The 19,312-nt window shown below is 35.9% G+C and overlaps 2 protein-coding genes across 3 annotated transcripts; both read right to left on the reverse strand.

Moving 5' to 3' along the window:
- Positions 1–329: 329 nt before the first annotated feature.
- On the reverse strand, positions 330–10,795 carry LOC101205138 (ER membrane protein complex subunit 1). The gene is made up of 12 exons (XM_004150236.3): positions 10,589–10,795; positions 9,994–10,121; positions 9,452–9,514; positions 5,773–5,894; positions 5,439–5,554; positions 4,533–5,340; positions 3,628–4,353; positions 2,525–2,746; positions 2,350–2,445; positions 2,014–2,208; positions 1,797–1,910; positions 330–966 (listed from the first exon to the last, which is right to left on the reverse strand). Exons 1-12 carry the CDS (start codon positions 10,693–10,695, stop codon positions 706–708), a joined length of 2,958 nt encoding a protein of 985 aa, XP_004150284.1. The 5' UTR covers positions 10,696–10,795; the 3' UTR covers positions 330–705.
- A 1,482-nt stretch (positions 10,796–12,277) lies between these two features.
- LOC105434659 (protein EMBRYONIC FLOWER 1) lies at positions 12,278–19,078 on the reverse strand. Of its 2 annotated transcripts, XM_011651437.2 has the most exons (6): positions 18,869–19,078; positions 18,132–18,325; positions 17,187–17,539; positions 15,326–16,740; positions 12,844–14,570; positions 12,278–12,737 (listed from the first exon to the last, which is right to left on the reverse strand). In XM_011651437.2, exons 2-5 carry the CDS (start codon positions 18,287–18,289, stop codon positions 12,906–12,908), a joined length of 3,591 nt encoding a protein of 1,196 aa, XP_011649739.1. In that variant the 5' UTR covers positions 18,290–18,325; positions 18,869–19,078; the 3' UTR covers positions 12,278–12,737; positions 12,844–12,905. The 2 variants fall into 2 exon arrangements, with proteins under 2 accessions (XP_011649739.1, XP_031736954.1); XM_031881094.1 differs by lacking the exons at positions 18,132–18,325; positions 18,869–19,078 and having other exon boundaries at positions 15,326–16,721; positions 17,187–17,322.
- Positions 19,079–19,312: the final 234 nt, after the last annotated feature.

Raw genomic sequence — 19,312 nt, forward strand, 5'->3', positions numbered from 1 at the left:
ATACACTCTTCTATCAAGTAACGATATGATTTTTCCAAATGGTTCATCGCAAATAATTAAATGTAAAGTATCGATACATGACAATATTTTTTAAATTTTGAAAATATAACAAGATTTACAAGAGTCAATTATAAAAATGATAAATGTGTATCATCAATATATAAAAACAAGTTTACTGCCAATAAACTATGCTGTATTATCTCCTGATTACTGTCCATTGTAATTATTCTTATAAAATCGTCAGTTATTAACAAATTTAAAAATGGAAAAAAAAAAAAAAAAAAAAAAAAAAAAAAAAAAAAAAAAAAGTAAAAGTAAAGGCTTATATGAATGGGGATAAATTCAAAAATTGAACTTTTATCACCTGAAACGGTCAGTCAATATAGTCATTACAATAAACTTAAGGTAAAGAATCTAGCAAGACACTGTTCATCTATAAGCCGAACAATTAATTGATATCAATCTAAGCAAAAATAGTGATGGCGATGAACTTTGGGAAGGATGACTAAAGCTTGGCGTGCCTAAAATAAGAAGTACATGGTGGATTTGTAAACTATCCTGAAATGAAAATTAGTTTCTTTGTGAGCAAGAAAGAGAGACGGGAGGGTTGACAACCATCTCTCGGTTAACCTAGCCTTCTCCGTCTTCGAGACCAAGGGATAAAATCCAGGAATATGTTGAGCTTGAAGTAATCAGAACTGGAGATCACTTCCATTTATCTTGTAGCTCTTTCCTCTCAGATAAAACCCATGTTGCAAAGATGGCTATCACAAGAGCAACAATAGTAATGAGAAGCAGCGCGTAGCTGAAATCTTCAGTTAGCGAATCATATGTCCTTGAGGGTGTAATCCTGGTAAAGAAGAGATCAACTCCATATGCAAATGCGAGGGTTGTCGACTCCAATTTGGCTGGAATGGTCACGATGCCTCGGAGACCTTCAACTTGAAGCGAGTGCGTCACATAGGTCTGCACAAACACAACCCAGTTCAAAAATAATGGTATCAGCTTAGAGAAGAGAGGAATTACCCTAACGAAGCCCTGGAGCCCAGAAAAATATCATTGACTATACCACATTGGCGTTTCCGGCATCCAACTACTTCGTTATTTCAAGGATTTCTACTTTCTAGGTAAAACACTAAGACCATGTTTGCTTCCTTGCAAATGTAATCCGGTCCCCATTTATTTATGCTTGTTGTTTAACAGCATTATATAATCGTGATGAAAACCGTCATAAAAAAATGTAATACGATTGTGGAGGAGAGGGTTATCAATCAAATTATATTTGATTATTACGTGGGACCCACAACCTTTTACTATAAGGTATGCACCGTTACTATAAAGATATTGAATATATCACATATACGTTACCTTTACCATTATCGTTACTGTTAGAGTTAAACGATAACGAATAACGGTAACAATAAATGTTGCAAATTCGTAATTATAAGTAAACATGATAAAACAATCCAATCAAGTTTGTGATTGAGGCCATTATTATTGATCTAACTAATAGAATCCCATTACAATAATACAAATTTTCATTACAGATTGGTAAATATGGTCTAATATCTTAATGTCGTTAACTAATTCTAGCAGTAGTTCGTGAATTTAGCATTATCTTAACACTTTCAGTAATTGAATTGATAAGCATTTGGCATTCCCACGATTTCAACACAAACACTATTGCCAAAAACAATATAACAAAATTAGATCTACAATTGATTTGTTATGTTGTGTCAATATGGGGAAAACCCGCAAGAAGCAAATTTTTATAGGAGGAAAAATAAGACAAATACCTGAGGAATGATAGGCAAGGAATCAGTAAGAGGTATAACGCCTTCTTCTCTCTCAGCTTGTGAGGGATTGATAGATCGTCGAGGATCCAAGTATCGTTTGTCAAGAGCCAAAATCTGCAACAACTCACATTTAACACAACCAGAAAATACATTTTCAAAAAAAACAATAATCTAAATGGGGAACAAAGACTAAGCAATCAAGTATTCAGAAGTCAACCTGATCATTTATTGTACCAATCAGTAGCTGCTTTGATGTTATACCCTTAGATGTTGAGGTAACTGATATTTCTTTCACAGAATGAGTGAAAAAGTAGGATTGTGATTTAGCCAAAATTTCAGGTCGAGAATACGAAGAAATTGGTGTAGTCAGGTTATGCTTTCCAATAATAAGCTTCCAAACATCAATATTGTCCTGCAAATAAATTGACCCGTGTAAATAAATTGTCTAGTGGGTCCCATGTAAAATAAATTGACTTGTGTACATGTTGTCAAATGAGTGTACTGTGATAATCATGTAATAGAGCATAAAGATTTGAGCAACACATTCACATACCGCACGAGATTGATCATAAATTTCAACAACTGACATCTCGTATCTGTGTGCTTTGAGATTGAAGTAGTGATAGACAACCCAATTCTCACTAAACACCTACATAACATATAAATATGTGAGAAAAATTGAATTGATTCACGATGGAAGGAGTGAATGAATAGGTTGGATAACTCACAGCATGAACTGGACCCGTTGAACCATGATGGGTCATTCTATGTAATATACGACCATTTACGATATCAATAAGATATACCACCAACCAGGAATCCTCTGGGGTTGTAGTTCCAATTTCACCACTGCTTTTTGGTGCAACAGTTGCCAAGAAGAGCAGATTTTTGGATATATATTTATACATCACATCTTGGTCTGCTACAACCTTGGCTTGCGTATGAACCACCTAGAAGATAAAAATATACATATATTTGTTTAAAACACTTCCAAAAACCAGTGACAATACATTACAGGAGATTTTCTCAACACAAGAAAACAAGCAACACACAAAATCAAATGTATTGATGTCAATTAGTTTGGCCGTTAAGTGGGTTTCATGAGTTTGGTTGTTTCCTTGTTAATAATATTGCATTGAAATGAGGAAAACAGTAGAAGAGACATGAAGAACTATTTATTAATCTCTACTAGTTAATATTTTTAGGGTTCATGTTTCTCGGGAACTCACATTTGGAGGTTAGACTCCTAGAGTATGTGTATCCTCAGATACTATTGTACTATACCACATACAACATTGTTTGTAAGTGGTGAACGATGGTAATTAAAATCTCAACTGAGAAACTAGTTTTTCAATCAAACTAATTCATGAGCAAATGCAAAAAAGAATAAACTTAAACCAAACGCAATAGTTCACTGGTAGTATGTACAATTATGTTCAGTAGATAAAAAATTGAAAGTTTAAGTGTGGGACTGTAGTAACAAACTCTAAATTCAGGATGGTTTTTGCAAGTTTCCGTAATATTAATAACTGTTACAATTGAAATATTACAAATTCTTCATAGAAACCATGGAGGCAACAAGTAAATCTAATTTCATGCATCATTGATATTTAGTAAACAATTAAAAGGGTATTTTATACATTTGTAATTCTCACTCTTTCCCCCAACAAAATCAATCTGTATAAAAAAGTTAATCATTAATTTGAATGGAAGACCGCAGCCCGAATTAACTGTATAAAGTTTAAGTAGCATTACCAAAACAAATGTTCGGTAAATAGACCAAACAAAGAAAAATATCATGTGACAAACCCACAAAAGTAAAGTATCTTACCTCATTCAATTTTCTTGAAGCACTCGCAATGATTTTCTCTGACTCCGATGGAAGCATAATTAACCATACATCCTTGCTCTCAAAGCAGTAGTCGTCCACTACATCAACACACTTCCTCATTAATGCGTGCCCTTTAATGATGCCACTGTCAACCTCAACAGAATACCAGTATATGTTTGAAAATTCTGATTGCAGAATACCAATAGCTTCGGAAGTTTGTGGGTACAAATGAGCACGACTCTCAGCATCTATTAAAATATGAAGGCGTTGTTCTGTTGAATCAGTAAATGGAAGTGGAATAACTTTTACAATGGAGTGAGTCTGGCTCGATGAACTAATCTCCTTCCCCGTGTAAGTGTCAACAAATGAAAGCAAACCTGGTCCATCCATACTTTGTTCACAACGGCCTACAATAAGTACAGATGGATTCTCATCCATAGCACGATGGTGGGGGTCTTGCCACTGATAAATATTGAGCCATCTTGGAGCACAATCTTTTGATTTATGGAAAGGTTGCAGTAATCGAGACCATACGACACGGCCATCTCCAGAGTGCAAGGCAAAGAGTTTTCCTGATTTAGTCAGAACAATCAGCAGTTTCCGGAATCCATTGTGGTCCCTACTCATTTTGCTTTTGTCAGAACTCTTTAACCGCATATTTTGAATGGCTACCACATCCTCAGGGCTTGCAATCATTAAAGTTCCCTTGAGTTTCAGCAAATGTCCCTTTCAAAAACAAGGACATATTGTCAGAGAAGATGCCAGCATTTCGTTTTTAAATAACTAGCCAAAGCAAGAAAAATAATAAAATATTCAAAGTAACAATCACCAAAATTATTAACTAAGAGGTTTAAAAAATATTACAACTTTAATTTAATTCATACAATTTCGAAAGGGTTGCATACCTGTAACCATTCAATGAGATTGTTCTCCACCTTTGTTATAGAAACACCCTTTTTTTCAACAGGCAGTTCAGATGTCACAACATTTACAATAGAGGCAAGACCGTCTTCCCTACTCCACACAATTTCACCTTGTTGTACTAACAACAGTGAATGGTCTTCCATGACAAGCAGAGCCCTGAATCCATGAGATCTGTCTGTCCGAATGTAGGAGTTCAAAAAAACCTTCTGGACAGATCCTCTTTGCTTATCGATTACTATATTTTCGTCAATAAAATTAGTGCTCCAGTTATCAATAAGCTTGACAGTTAGATGCAGATGACTTCCCTCGTGATGAGCTAAAGCAGCTGCCTGCTGGTGCTCTGAAACTAAGAGAGCATCACTTACAGTGGCCTGACCGGGAATTTTATCCACCACCTCCAACTCACCTTCACCTTTTACTCGAACTAATGTTAAAAGAGAATTTACTTTAACAGCAAGTAACCCTGAAAGCTTTGAAGGCACTATTTCCATTGACCCAGAAAATTCATCAATGACAGGCGCAATAGGTGACAGTAGAATCCCAATTTCCCCATTCTTAAAGTTTATTATAACAAGATTTGACCTAGAAGTGTCCACGGTCACAAGCACATCATCAGAAACTGATACTAATTCTCCAGAAAAGCCACCAGAAAATGTGGCCGTCTGGTGCTTCAGCAACTCACCACTCTTAACATTTATTTTAAACTGATCGAGCTGGGTTGGGCTTGAAAATCCCACAGCATAAATGAATTCACTGTCAGGAAGCTGAATGATTTTTTGAATTTCTACACTGAAACAGTGATAAAATCAATAATGTTATTGATGGCACTGTGATTTTCATTTTTCAAAAGAACATAAAATCTAGCACCAACCCCACAGATGAAATACCTGTTCTCTGTTAAGTCAATCTTCCAAATCACCTCACCATCAAGGGAGGAAACAGCATGCAGACAGCTTCTACTAAAAACTAGAATCACAGTCTCCTGGTTGGCTTTCAAACTTTTCTGTAAATTTTATGTCTTAAATTAACCAAATAGTTACTGGAGAAAAAAATGCAGAAGAACTTAATTTAGCACCAGTTAATCCACTGGAGATACTTCTAAGTTGTATGAAAGAACCAAATTCAGAAAATACAACATTTTGTTCTATAAGGAAGAGAAACAATGCATACCAACTAGAAGCAGCAAATAAAAAATCAAATCCTTAGATGATATCCACTTACTGGAACCAATAAAAATGACTTTGATGGACTGGTGCCCTGAAGAAAAGACTCCCACGCCATCTGGCCATCAGGAAGGTTCCACGCTCTTAAAAAATTCCCCTCGGATGAAAGAGAAACAACATCTGAAATTACATCATTAAGCATTCAACAGTTATACTAAAGCTAAAAGTTGTATTGTAATACTTAATTGGTATTTCAACAGACATAAAGGACCAAATGTGAGCATAATTGGTATTTACTATTGGCAACAGATAGAAGGAGCTAAGCATACTTCACATGCTATTGAGCAACAATTATGGATCAACAACCATTAAAGAGTAAATTTCTTTTACAAGAATACTCATGTGATGGAATACCAGTTGTTCCCACTCTCAGTAGCCGAAATCGAATACTACTGATATTACTAAGATGAAAATAACAATAATAACTACAGGACAATATCATCGAATTGGTTTATAGCCGATTCGATGGACACTCTTCCCTCTCCTGCTATCCTTTCTTTCAAGAATATACAGAAAGATAACTCACCAAAAAGAAAAGCTACGCGTTCTCTCTTTCACTCCCCACCTACAGTGGTCCCCTGTTTCCTCTGTCACTCCACTCATTGTGGTCCCCACATGCGGTTACATAACTAACTCCTTCTCCTGCTTCTCTTTCCTAATCTTTCTCCTACTGTATTGATGTATAATGGGTGGTCTAACATTGCATTCCCGGTCCAGTTTCACCTTGTTCTCAAGGTGGAAATCGGGGAAGGATTGCTGAAAGTCATCATAGCTTTCCCATGTGGCTTCATGATGCGGTAGACCCTTCCAACTCATTAAAACTTCCCATCCTCCTTTCTCGTTTTTCTGATAACTGAAGACCTCCTGGGGCACAGCCTTCCACTCATGATTTGCAGTCAAGAATGGCAAAAGCTCCTCGCTGTTCGCACTCTCCCCAAAGGCTCTTTTCAGCTGTGAAATATGAACACAGGATGAATTGTTGCTGCCGCCGGTAACTCCAGCCTATATGCAACCGGACCAATCCTCTTCACTATTCGATACGGCCCGAAATACTTCGGTGACAGCTTTTCATTTCTTCTTTTCCGCAGTGATACTTGCTTGGATGGCCTAATCTTTAGGAACACCTTATCTCCTTCTTCAAATTCGACATGTCTTCTCTTCATATCGGCATAACTCTTCATTTTTTCTTAGGCTATGCGTAGATGTTCCTTCAAAGCACCCATGGCTACATCTCTTTCCTTAAGTTGCTCATCTAAAGCCGAGTTGGGAGTTTCACGATCTCCATAATATATCAGGGTTGGTGGTGTTCTTCCATAGACAGCTTGAAACAGTGACACCAGTATATACCAGTATTCGGCCCAAGACAACCATTTCATCCAATCTTTCGGTTTTTCCCACAGAAGCACCTTAAATAAATTTCTACAGATCTGTTGACAACCTCTGTCTGTCCATCTGTTTGGGGGTGGTATGTTGTGCTTCGGTTCAACTTCGTACCAGCTAAACGAAACAGCTCTTTCCAAAAATGACTCAGAAAGATCTTGTCTCGGTCAGAGACAATTGACTGTGGAAAGCCATGCAGTCTTACTACCTCCTTAACGAACAATTCAGCTACCATCTTAGCGTCAAAAGGATGTTTAAGGCCGAGGAAATGAGCATATTTACTGAAGCGATCCACCACTACGAATATTACTTCAAACCCCATTGATTTAGGCAGTCCTTCAATAAAATCCATGGATATATCCTCCCATACTCTATTTGGTATCTCTAGGGGGGTCAATAATCCTGCGGGTGACAATGCTAAAGTCTTATTCCGCTGACACGTAATACATTCTTCGCAATATTTTTTGACTTCAGCTTTCATTCCCACCGAAAACAACTCTCTTGTCAGCCTCTTATACGTTCTTAAGAACCCGGAATGACCTCCTAGGACCGAGTCATGATATGTGTGCATAATAGTAGGTATCAATGAAGAATTCTTCGCAATCACTAATCTCCCTTTGTATCTCAGTATTCCTTGTTGCAGAGTGTAATTCTTTACCTCCTCCTCCCTCTGAATCCTGTAGATTATATCTTTCAAGTAGTCATCCTTGTCAACCTCCTCTCTGATTACCTTTATGTCAACCAAGGTGGGGGCTGTTAGTTGGTTAAGATGGACAGTGGGTGGTACTCGTGAAAGGGCATCTGCTGCCTTGTTTTCCAAGCCCGGTTTATACACCACCTCAAATGAATAACCCAACAATTTTGCAATCCACTTCTGATATTGCGGTTGTATGACTCTCTGTTCAAGTAGGAACTTAAGTGATCGTTGATCTGTCTTAACTATGAATGTCATTCCTAACAAATAGGGTCGCCAACGTTGAACTGCCAGCACTACTGCCATTAACTCCCTCTCGTAAACTGGTTTGGCTCGGTCTCTCAAGGCTAGTGTATGGCTATAAAAAGCAATTGGTCTCTTGTTCTACATTAGCACTGCCCCCACCCCATAGCCTGACGCATCTGTCTCTACTTCGAATGGTGCATTAAAATCTGGAAGAGCTAATATAGGCATAGTGCTGTACAAAACGGCGATAGTACCCAGAAACCCTCAACTTCCCGAACATTTGTTGGAGTTGGTCACTGCTTGATTGCTCTAATTTTTTCAAGGTCTACTTCTACTCCTTTTCCTAACAATGTGTCCCAAATACTCCACTTTTGAGTACGCAAAGCTGCATTTCTTTCTATTAGCAAACAGTTTATGCCTCCTCAATACTTCCAAAACTAATTCAATGTGCTGACAATGTTCCTCCAAGTTCCTACTATAGACTAGTATATCATCAAGTTGATGGAATACCAGTTGTTCCCACTCTCAGTAGCCGAAATCGAATACTACTGATATTACTAAGATGAAAATAACGATAATAACTACAGAACAATATCACCAAATTGGTTTATAGCCAATTCGATGGACACTCTTCCCTCTCCTGCTATACTTTCTTTCAAGAATATACAGAAAGATAACTCACCAAAAAGAAAAGCTACCCGTTCTCTCTTTCACTCCCTTATTTATATTCACTCCCCACCTACAGTGGTCCCCTGTTTCCTCTGTCGCTCCACTCATTGTGGTCCCCACATGCGGTTACATAACTAACTCCTTCTCCTGCTTCTCTTTCCTATTCTTTCTCCTACTGTATTGATGTATAATGGGTGGTCTAACATCATGTTGTGACAAAGGTGTTCCAAGTTTAATATTTTTTTTCCACACTCCACTTCTTGAGGAAGAACTTAATGGAACAGTATAAGGAGAATTCGTGCACTACAGAGGACACTAGAATCAAGGGTAAGTATAGAGGACTTGAGAGTAAGATTGAAGATCTTCAGGTGCAGATTAGCTGAGAAGTCATAAGCTGACATGAAACAATCATTTTTTTGGGGGGAAACAACTGCATTGAATCTACATGGGTTTTGTCACAAGGATTGGAACACAGTAACAGAATAAAGGTAATCTAAGCCGGCAAATTAAAAGTAAAAGAAAAAAAGGGGTAGCATGCAAAAGCATCAGCATGTTCACATGCTTTGAATAAAACTCCAAGTGAAATTTCCTTTGCACACAATAATCAATTCTAATAGAGGTTCATAACGGCAAGAAAAATGATCTGGAGAGATATTCTACAAATAAAATATGTGTGCGAGGGCATTACATTTTCCAAGAACGAACTCAATTCCATCAATGGGATCATTAGGGCCAAGGACATGTCTCCAAACTGCACAGATACAATTAAAAAGTAAGACTTCAAACGAAAATCAAATGAACTATTCTCAAATGAAAGCCAACACTACCACATCGATATTTATTGATCATTTAACATCCAGATGCATCACTGTACTCTTTCTATGACCCGGTTAGTATGTGAATCATTTTAAATAATTGGATTATCCAAATCTTAGTAAATAAATAGAATTTCATTGTGTTAATTTTCTTTTATGCAAGTTTGTTCTTATAGGTCGCTCACACAAAACATAAACTGTTCACATGTAAAAACTTGACTTCTTGACTTAAATGTCTCCCAGATATTATGGGCTATAAGAAAAGCATCCTGGACAGAATTGATAGCCTTTGCTTATTATCAGGGGGGATTAAACACTTTTTTTCTTGAAACAAGACAGTTTCAAATTAACTTCAAGTCATTTTGTGATTGGTTCACCCAGTAAGAAAAAAATGCTAAAGGAATGTTGAGCTCACAAATCTCGCCATGCCGAAGATCAAGTGATGCAATTACATTCTCTTCTGTGGATACCACTACACGCTTTCGCCCTGATTTCGAAGAATGGAACAACGCGTGCTTCGCTTTTCCCAAGTACTGCTGACGCCTGCAATCGAGGGATCGATTATTACTCTTTAACAAATAGAACGAATTACCAGTTAAAAGCTATTAAAATTCAACTAAAAACTAAAAGCAAAGCAGTTGCTTGATAATAGGAAATCGATGAAAGACATTCCAAGTTCATTACGTGCAGTATTAGAGTCAAAATAGAATCCACGAGGCGCAAACTAGATATACATCTTAAACTGGGCCTCCCTTGTTTTGTTAACATACTGGTGGAAAATTCGAAGAAAAGTATAAATCAACAAATGAATCCAAATGAAAACCCTGCTCGAATGAATTCCCAAAAACCCAAATATTCTAAGAATATACACACAAATACATAAAGAAACAACTAAATCAACTATACTAGCAGCTCAAGCATGAGGTATATTTGAATGGATAAGAAATTCTCCAATCTAAGAATTTCTACAAATTTCATCAACCAATAACAACTGAGGAATGAGAACTCACCAATCCATGAGTCCAACCTGATCTTCGTAAAGCGAAAACCCATAGTTGGCGAAAGAGGAAAATAACGTAAGGAAAAGAAGAAAAGAAAGCTTGATCGCCAAAACCATGGCGACTTCAACTCTGCCCTTCTCGCAGTGAGTGAGAGAGAGAGATCTGGGAATAACGAGGGAGCTCGCTCGTAGGACGATGCTAATAATCCATTTTTTGATATATTTATGCCGGCACTAAGTTATCAATGTAGTTTGTTTATTTATTTATTTTAGAAAAAATTCACAAGAAAAATTACAGTTTAATTTTATCGAATGGTTTTTTATGTAAATATTGTTAATTTTATATTTTTTTAATTTTTCAAAACATTTGTTTGATCATAAGTTTTTTATAAAATAAAATAAATTAAGGTCACCAAGTTTAAACCTACTATTGGATTAATTGTCTAATTATTTATAGGTAAAAAATATACCTATAACCACTTAGAAAGTTAATCCTAATTTTCTTTCGATTTATTTTTTTTTTTTTTTTTTTTTTTTTTTTTTGAGTTTGTGGGTTATGAATTCAAGGACACCCTTTTCAATAGTTAAAATTGGATGATTTTTTATTTTAATTTTGCACTAAATTTTATATTTTGATCTATTATGTGGAATGGCAGTCATAAGCATTTACAAGTTTATTCAAAATGATCACATTATTTTTGTATGAATAAAGAACGAATGGTTTTTATCTTAAACTTGGAATGGTTTTTATCTTAAACTTGAAAGTTATATTTGTGATTGTTCCTAATTTTAATTTACTGATATAGCCCATGAATTTATGTTTCGTTCCATAATTATTTGATTTTTTTAAATTGAGTTTACTTTTCAAATTTTTATCATGATTTTTAACTTTCTCTAAATCTTAATCAAATTTAAAAAACAAAAGAAATTATCATGTTGTTTAATTTTAAAAATATTACCATACCAATGCAAAAATAGTGTCCGAACAATCTCACACGACAACTCGCTTAACCTTATAATATTTTGGTCTCAAAGTAAATAGCTACAATGGATTGAATCCATGACATCTTTATTGAGACTCCTTTTTTTACCACTAGGCCAACCTATTAGGATTTAGAAAGAAAAAAAAAATAGTTATTTGAATGAGCTTTTGATCATCTATGATCTATTCGTATATTTTGTTAGAAAATATGTAAATGATAAAAAATTTAGAAATATTTATCCAACATATAGCAAAATTTCAAACTCTATTAATAATAGAAACTCTATTTTGTAAATTATTATTATTACTATTATTATTATATTTAAAGATAGACATTTATCCTGTAGAGCATAATTTTGAATTTTAAAATTTGGCTCAATAGATTTTTTAGTGTTCAAATGACGAATTTTCTCAACAATAGATGTAAGTTAAAGTTTGAAGAATCTCTAAACTTTCAGAAAAAAGATAAACGACCAGTTATTTCTTACATAAATTGTATAAAGATTCAAAAAGAATGGTTGATCATAGCTAAACAAACATATTAACGTCAATTATTTATGATTGAATGTATAATATACATGCAACCTAAAAAAGGGAAAAACTTGTAGACCATGGAGAGGCCTAGATCTTATTGCTATGCTATAGGCATGGCTAAATTGACAGAAATTGGCTTTTCATGTGTTCATCTTGAGGAGAAGAAAAAAAGAAAAAACAAGAAACTGTAAATTTTTCAAACATTCTTCATTATAAATCAAGTCAGGGAGAGGCCTTGACATTCATCCAATACAAACTGAACCATTCAACAAAAACCAGCTTATTAGTAAATTGTTACGAGTTTGTTTGTCAAAATACTAGGACTTCAATACTGATAATTTAGCATAGTCTTTGCTTCCTTCAATTCTAACTTTTTGGTCACTCATATTCAGAGACCAAAAGGTTGGTGCAAGCCTTTCAAATGGCATTGTTCATGGCGCTATAAAGATCAGGAATACAACAACTTACAGCGTTACCTTTGGAATATGGATACTTCATATACATAGTACTGAGAATTTTAAGATCTGTACACCAACCTTTTCTTGCGCCAAGCATGACTTTTCGTATGCAGCTCTGATTCCATGTGATCCTTCAAAATATCGGATTAAGGAAATCGACCTTGAGTGATGATTAAGGACTTTTCCTGAAAGAAATAAAAGAGTAAAATGCTTGAGGCCAAGGTATTTGCAACCACTGAAAAACTAAGAAACAATGTAGTTTGAGAATAGTAAAAGGTTTGAAGTCAATACCAGAAAGGATTGCACAAGATTTATTTATGTTGATTTGTTCCATGTAGTTTGTTGGTATCATGCTAAACGAACGTCTGCTGTTTGTACCGATTGTTGAAACAGATAGAGCCAGATCTGTTCTTAGGAAGAAAAGTTCTTCCAAAATTGAAGTCTTCAGCTCCAATCATGTATCTATTTCCTGCTTCAGGCAAGCTAAAATCAGCAGGATTTTTGTTGACACAACATATTTCAGTCTCAGAAGTGCTTTTCTCGTTTTGCAGAGTTCGAGTATGAGCTACCAATTTGCATTCCTCAGAGTTTCTTTTCATGTGATGCGCCAACACAAACACTTCGGAATTAGATGCATTTACCAGACCTTTCTCTATGCCATTAACAGGAAATGTTCTATCATCACCACTTATGAAATGAGACTTCGATAGCTTTTGGTCTTTGCTCCAAGAAGATGAATCTGAGCATTTCATTTTTGCTCCATTTTGAGACCTAAAGACGGCCTGGCTGGAAAAATTGGTACCGCTTCCAAATCCTCTACTATGCTGGAAGGTACTAGTGGATGCATTGGTAGCAGAACTACAAACTTCGTCATGGAAAGCAGATGAAAATTGGCTCATGTCCTGGATGGTCTTATTGAAACAAATGTCGGTTGCAGAAAATTCTTCAGCTTTTTGAGTACGAGGAACAGGAGGTTTCTTAGATGGTCTATGCTTCTCACCTGCAGTCGTGGGTGCATTAGATTGCATTCTGGCATCCATGAGGCTAAGCAAGTGCATTGCCGATATAGCTTCGTTAGAGTACAACTCCAGTGAGCCAACTGGATTATGCTGAAGCTCAACCACATTAGGATGGCGACAAAATGAACTCTCTGCAAATCTCTGGCTGTATGCTTCAGTACTTTTTTGCCTGCCGTGCCTTTCTAGGTTGGTAGGGTGATGATTATGATGATTCTGGGCATTTGTGTTTCCCATCTGAAATGTTCTCGGACTTGAGATTTTTCTACTGTCGGTCGAATGAGCTGGAAAGTTCTGATATCCATTGGACATATGATCTGGCATCAAAGAAGAAGTAGACCATAAGTACGCTGCTTCTATATTCTGTTCTGAAACGGGTAAATGATCTATGCATCCTTCAGAATATTGTACTTTGGAGTTGTAGGGACCTGATTCCACTGTGGTTCCATTACATTTTCTAATCTCTGAACGAATTTTTCTTTTAGATCCAATGGAAGAATATTGCATACCATTTGATGGTTCTTCTAAAGAATGAATCGAATCATTACACCTGAGCATATGATTCTGCTGCAGATGGCTAATACCAAATTGAGATTCCCCAATATTTGAGAAATAATTTGCTGGTGTATGTGTCCTGGCTTCCACAACTTCTCTCGCACAAATCAAACCATTTCCTCCATTCCTTTCTTGAGCATTTTGTTTCAGATTTCCAGGCTTTTGTAATAATTCTCTCCCATTTCTATATACATAGTCATAATTATTTACTTGAACGGCCCTTGAGAATTTTCCTGTTTCTGAAACATGTTTATAATTATTCTCAGCATCAGGAAGACGTCTTTCATACTGATTCTTTGCCATTAGTTCGACGATTTCCATGGGGATATCATCGGAAGTCCCACGGTCAGATGGCTGGTCCGTTCTCTGGTTAATCTGTCTCTTCTTTAGAGCCAAAGGTTCCTGAGCTTCAATAGTTCTTTTACCATTGCCTCTTCTGAGTAAATCCTGTTCATAAATTTTATACGAGAAATGGAAGTCTGTGAAGACTACGGACATATACACAAAATGAAAAATAAAGGACAAAGTGGGGGAACGATTCATAATTTAGCATAATTAAGTAATCTGTGATAGCTCATTAAATAGCCTACCCAACACAAATTCAATAAATATAATGAATGTAGATTCTTCTTTTGCAAGTTGGAAACACATCTTCGAATCCCTCTCTTCTTTTGCCCGGAGAATAGATTTGTTTCTTTGCTTTATTGGTTTTGCTCAGCTTTTTTCACTTCTTGTTGACTCCAGAGAAAATATATTTTCACTTCCCTTTTCTTGGAGGTGGGGAAGAGCTAAGGAGGGAGTACTGGATTATCACTTCCTTAGAGGCATATATGTGCCGCTTTGCGGCTATGATTTTATGACAGTTAATTCAACAAGCATTTATTTTACAAAATCAACAGGTATATGTATTTAATACAAACAGATACGAAATCCAGCTTCCAAAGATGGTCTACTTTGCATATAACATACTTGCTTTATAGACTTACAAATTTATAATATATGTTCAAATAGTTCAAATTATGCAAACATTTCCCAAATCAAAGAAGTCTCACAGGTTGACTTTCCCAATACCGATAATTTGCAATTACCTCTAACATATTTACATTTGCATGAAAGTCATAATGCATGTTTATCATAATTTATGCGAAGTTTGTTTTTTTTTTTCTCTCTGGCAACAACTATAAAATGATTGAAGAGTATACCTTATTCTGCAGCTGCGACTGACTATTATCTGTTTGAGGGTCTCTTGGAAGAGACATTTTCAAGTTGGTCATTTTACTGTTCATTACAGTATCCACTCCGTGTCCACAAATAACATCTGAAGCTTGATGAGGGTAATTTGGATCTCTATGACTACCTGTTCTGTTACCATTCAATTGACTTACCTTGGAAGTGTCGTCTTGCTCAGGCACAAAAGTAGACAACTCATTTTCCCCACGACAACGGATTCCTTTGTGGTCCTTTTGTAGACTGGAATAGTTATTGAGAGAAGGATGCCATTCTCTTTCATTTTTTTTGAAATTTGGAAAAGGATTAGCTGCAGGATTACCATTCATGGTTTCCACATCCTTCTGAGTAACTGAACCCCTCCAAAGGATTCTATTGTTCCATGGAACTACATTAGTGGGCCCTTCAAAAACCACAGGTTCCTTGCTTGAATTCGGGTTTCCAGATGTGCCGGGTTTAGATTCTATGACGTTCGATGATATTGAGTGTGGAATTCTGCAAGAAAATTCATTGTGATGTGCAAAGATAGCAACACTATCCACTGCAACTTCACTTCTATTTTCGTTTATCTCCCAAATTTCACATTGATCTTTAACTTCAGATGGCGTTAAGGACATAGAGTATGGGTCGACTACTGGAAACTTTTTACTTTTCTTCCTTCTTAAACTACTGTTTCCATCCATTTTGTAGCTGCACCATGGGCCCTTCATGGTACTTTTCATTCCTGAAGGAGCATTTTCAGTTCCTAAACAAGAAACAGAGCTTTCTATCTCGCCCCTCCATGTTTGAATTTGCTTATCCACACTGGAAGAAGAAGGAATCTCTTGATGCCTACATTTTCCATTCCTAGCCAACCTTCTTTCTCTTTTATGATCAGGATGTGAAGCGTCTTCCTCTATAGTTACCTGACATTTGGAAGTAAACCTCACATCTGCCTGCTCAGATGCCTCAGGAGACCCATCGGATGGAGAACTTTGATCAACATGTTTAACTACCATATTTCCATTGTCTCCTAACAAATCAGTCAATAGGCGAATCTTTGGAGTTCTTCGACGATGTAATCTTCCTAGATGGCAATTATGAGGACTGTTTCCAACTGTCTCAGCACTTTCAGATGATGAAACCGTGCTTTCATTTGATTCCATAGAAGCATCGCCATTTCCTTGAACTTTAACAGTATGATGCCCATGGACTACGTCTACCATATCGTCCTTCTCTGATACCAACAAGGTTAACTGTCCATTTAGACAATCTGCAGGAGTTTGTTTTCCATCCTGAAGTGCTGCAAGGCTTTCCTCAGCTGCTTTGAGAGTGAGATTTCTACTAACAAGCTCAATCTCAGTAACTCCATGACTTGCACAACCTGGCTCACTTTGTGATATAAGAGCAACTGTTTCAGATACCAAAAATAATCTGATTATGGAAAAACACAAATGCCTGATTAGGAAAGAAGTACTATTATTAGGTACAAATGTAAAATTGGAGAAATATTTTGCAGCATATATCGAGGAGCTATAGATTGTGATCAACTTCGTAAAGACGATACTGAGAGATAACAGAAGCCTTGTCAAAGGGAAATTCAAGTAGCCACAATCTTACTAAAGTAGAATTATAAATGCACCGTGAATCCATATGAAACAATCATTAGCTAGTCTCAAACAGCAGAGCCATAAATCCTTAACATTGTGCAAATGAATATATAAGTCGCTATGAATCATCATAACAAGAGTATCCAAAAGTCAATTTATTGCTTTTGAGTCAGTCTCATGATGTGTATACACAACAAAGACATGCCAAAAAGAAAAATAGAAGGGGACAGAAAAGGAAAAAACCTACCAGTGCAGTTATCTGATCTATCTGCAACATTAAGTTTCTTTTCCTTCTGATCATAATATGAATTAGAAACATTATCAGCCATTATTGTTCTTCCACTGATTACATCTTGTTTTGAAGCATTTGGAGAAGAATTTGAAAATTTTCCAAGGTTATGATCAAATAGGAAACCTTGATCTGCATCTTTATCAGAAGTCTCTTGCCAATGAATCTTGCCTTGGTACGCGTCGAAACTCGGATCTAATACAGATGGCACCGAGGCTATAGGCTCATTCAACTTATGGCCATTATCAATAATATCAGAAAATGGCGAACATATCTTCCAATCCTTTTTGTGCATATCAGACACATAACCACTGTTACAAGGATATCGAATCAATAAGGGTAACTAACGCTGTGTGTGTTTCCCTAAAAAGATACAGCTACAGTACCCATTAACTTGGATAATAAACCGTTTTGATCAAAAGGTCCTTATTATATAATTCATCGACACTTTGAAGTTCAAGCTACGTTGAGTAGTAAAAAGAGACTTAAGTGTCACCTAATAGTAATTTGCTTTCTTTTTTTTTTCTTTTTGCATTCAATGATATCTGGAAATTCGAACATTCAACTTCTCGGTATGAGTTTTAAATATTCCTTAACTAGTTAAGTTATACTTAAGAAAAATGCTCATAAATTTAAAGTGCCCTACTCCCCTCCCCCTTTCCTAATCTAGCTTCAATTTAGCTCGTGAAACAACTACAGACTAACGAGCCCCAAATGTAATTTGTTTCCCAATAATGATATGCCCTAAGAGATACGATGGATAGGCTAAAAATATGTGAACCTAGTTAAGATGTTTGAGTGCACTGTTGATCTCTTTTGTCAAATATTTTCAACTTGAACATGAACAACTTAGTAACTAAGCCATTTGAATCATCTCAAAATAAGTCTTAAAGACACGCTTACCGGATGGAGAAAAGTTCACATTTCTGGTCATCACATATATGATCGGAGCTAAATAGATCAATATATATAGAATCAATCTGAACAAAATTTCTTGCAGGCCTGGAATCAGTCCCATCATGATGATTATTCTCTTCCATCACGTTAATTCTATGCATCATTATATACAATTCCCCCTTCAAGAAATGTAAGACTACCTATATATATGTGTGTCCAATCATATTCATCAGTTAATTATTATGACAACGAAAAATATATAATGTAATTATATTTAAAAAAACAAAAAAACAAAACAAAAAGACCTAAATCTCAGATTTGGCACATAAAATAACAGTCTCCAAAACTGTTGCACGAAACAAAACCCTAATTTTAAAACATTTGTATTAGGAATATATATACACACATATAAATTATTAATTTTTTTTGTTTAATGGAAACTAAATAATTCATATGCTAATTATAGAACTAGGGTTTTGCGACATTACAAATTTAAGAACAATATTTAACAAATCAGCAGAAATTTCCAAGAGAAATATCCAAAACAATACATAAAATATCCCAATAATAAGTGAATTTATATATTTTTTTAAAAAAAAAAGCATAATAAAACACATGGACGGTGAAAACTGAGCTGAAGTTCCTAAATATCTAAGCTCAAAAAGAAGTTAAAACCATGAGAATAAAAATTGAAACAGATGAAAAACTAAAATTAAGAGAGATAAAAAAGGCGAAGATGTTACCGAAAGCTATCGGAAAACGGCGTCGTTCGGCGTTAAGTCGGAGCATCGTTGGAACTGTACGGGAATTAGACAGTCGCCGATGAAAGGAAAATCATGTTCGAAGCTCAATGAAAAATCATAGGGAGAAGGAGAGAGAATGAAAAATAAAAATAAAAGAATTTCTCTCTTTTTTCTTTTTCTTTTTTTTGGAATTTTAGAGAGAGAATGTTGGTGGGAGTTTTTATTTATTATTATTCTTTTTATTGTTGGAAGGAAGGTTTTTGCTGGAAGAAAAATGCCCATGCCGGTTGCCATGTCACTTACATGAGGGAGAGAAGAGAGGTGCATATCCAATAGGAACTCGCCACGTGATGAACCGATGTGAAGTTGAAAAAGAAACCCTAAAAATTAAGAGTGTGTTAGTACACGCTCGCGGGTTGTTGAGCGTGGGGGTTCTTCCTTTTG

This window comes from Cucumis sativus, chromosome 2 (genome assembly GCF_000004075.3).
Source record: "Cucumis sativus cultivar 9930 chromosome 2, Cucumber_9930_V3, whole genome shotgun sequence".
Lineage (NCBI taxonomy): Eukaryota > Viridiplantae > Streptophyta > Magnoliopsida > Cucurbitales > Cucurbitaceae > Cucumis > Cucumis sativus.

Bases quoted from the DNA above. Each gene is read 5' to 3' on its own strand.
- LOC101205138 (XM_004150236.3), bottom strand. From the start codon at position 10,695: ATGGTTTTGGCGATCAAGCTTTCTTTTCTTCTTTTCCTTACGTTATTT. The intron at 9,515-9,993 runs GTGAGCTCAACA...GTATCTGTGCAG, and splicing joins TCTTCGGCATGGCGAGATTT to TTTGGAGACATGTCCTTGGC. The intron at 967-1,796 runs GTATTTGTCTTA...GTGTTTGTGCAG, and splicing joins CCTTGCCTATCATTCCTCAG to ACCTATGTGACGCACTCGCT.
- LOC105434659 (XM_011651437.2), bottom strand. From the start codon at position 18,289: ATGATGCATAGAATTAACGTGATGGAAGAGAATAATCATCATGATGGG. The intron at 16,741-17,186 runs GTAGGTTTTTTC...TATCTGAAACAG, and splicing joins TAGATCAGATAACTGCACTG to TTGCTCTTATATCACAAAGT. The intron at 14,571-15,325 runs GTATACTCTTCA...ATTTATGAACAG, and splicing joins AGTCGCAGCTGCAGAATAAG to GATTTACTCAGAAGAGGCAA.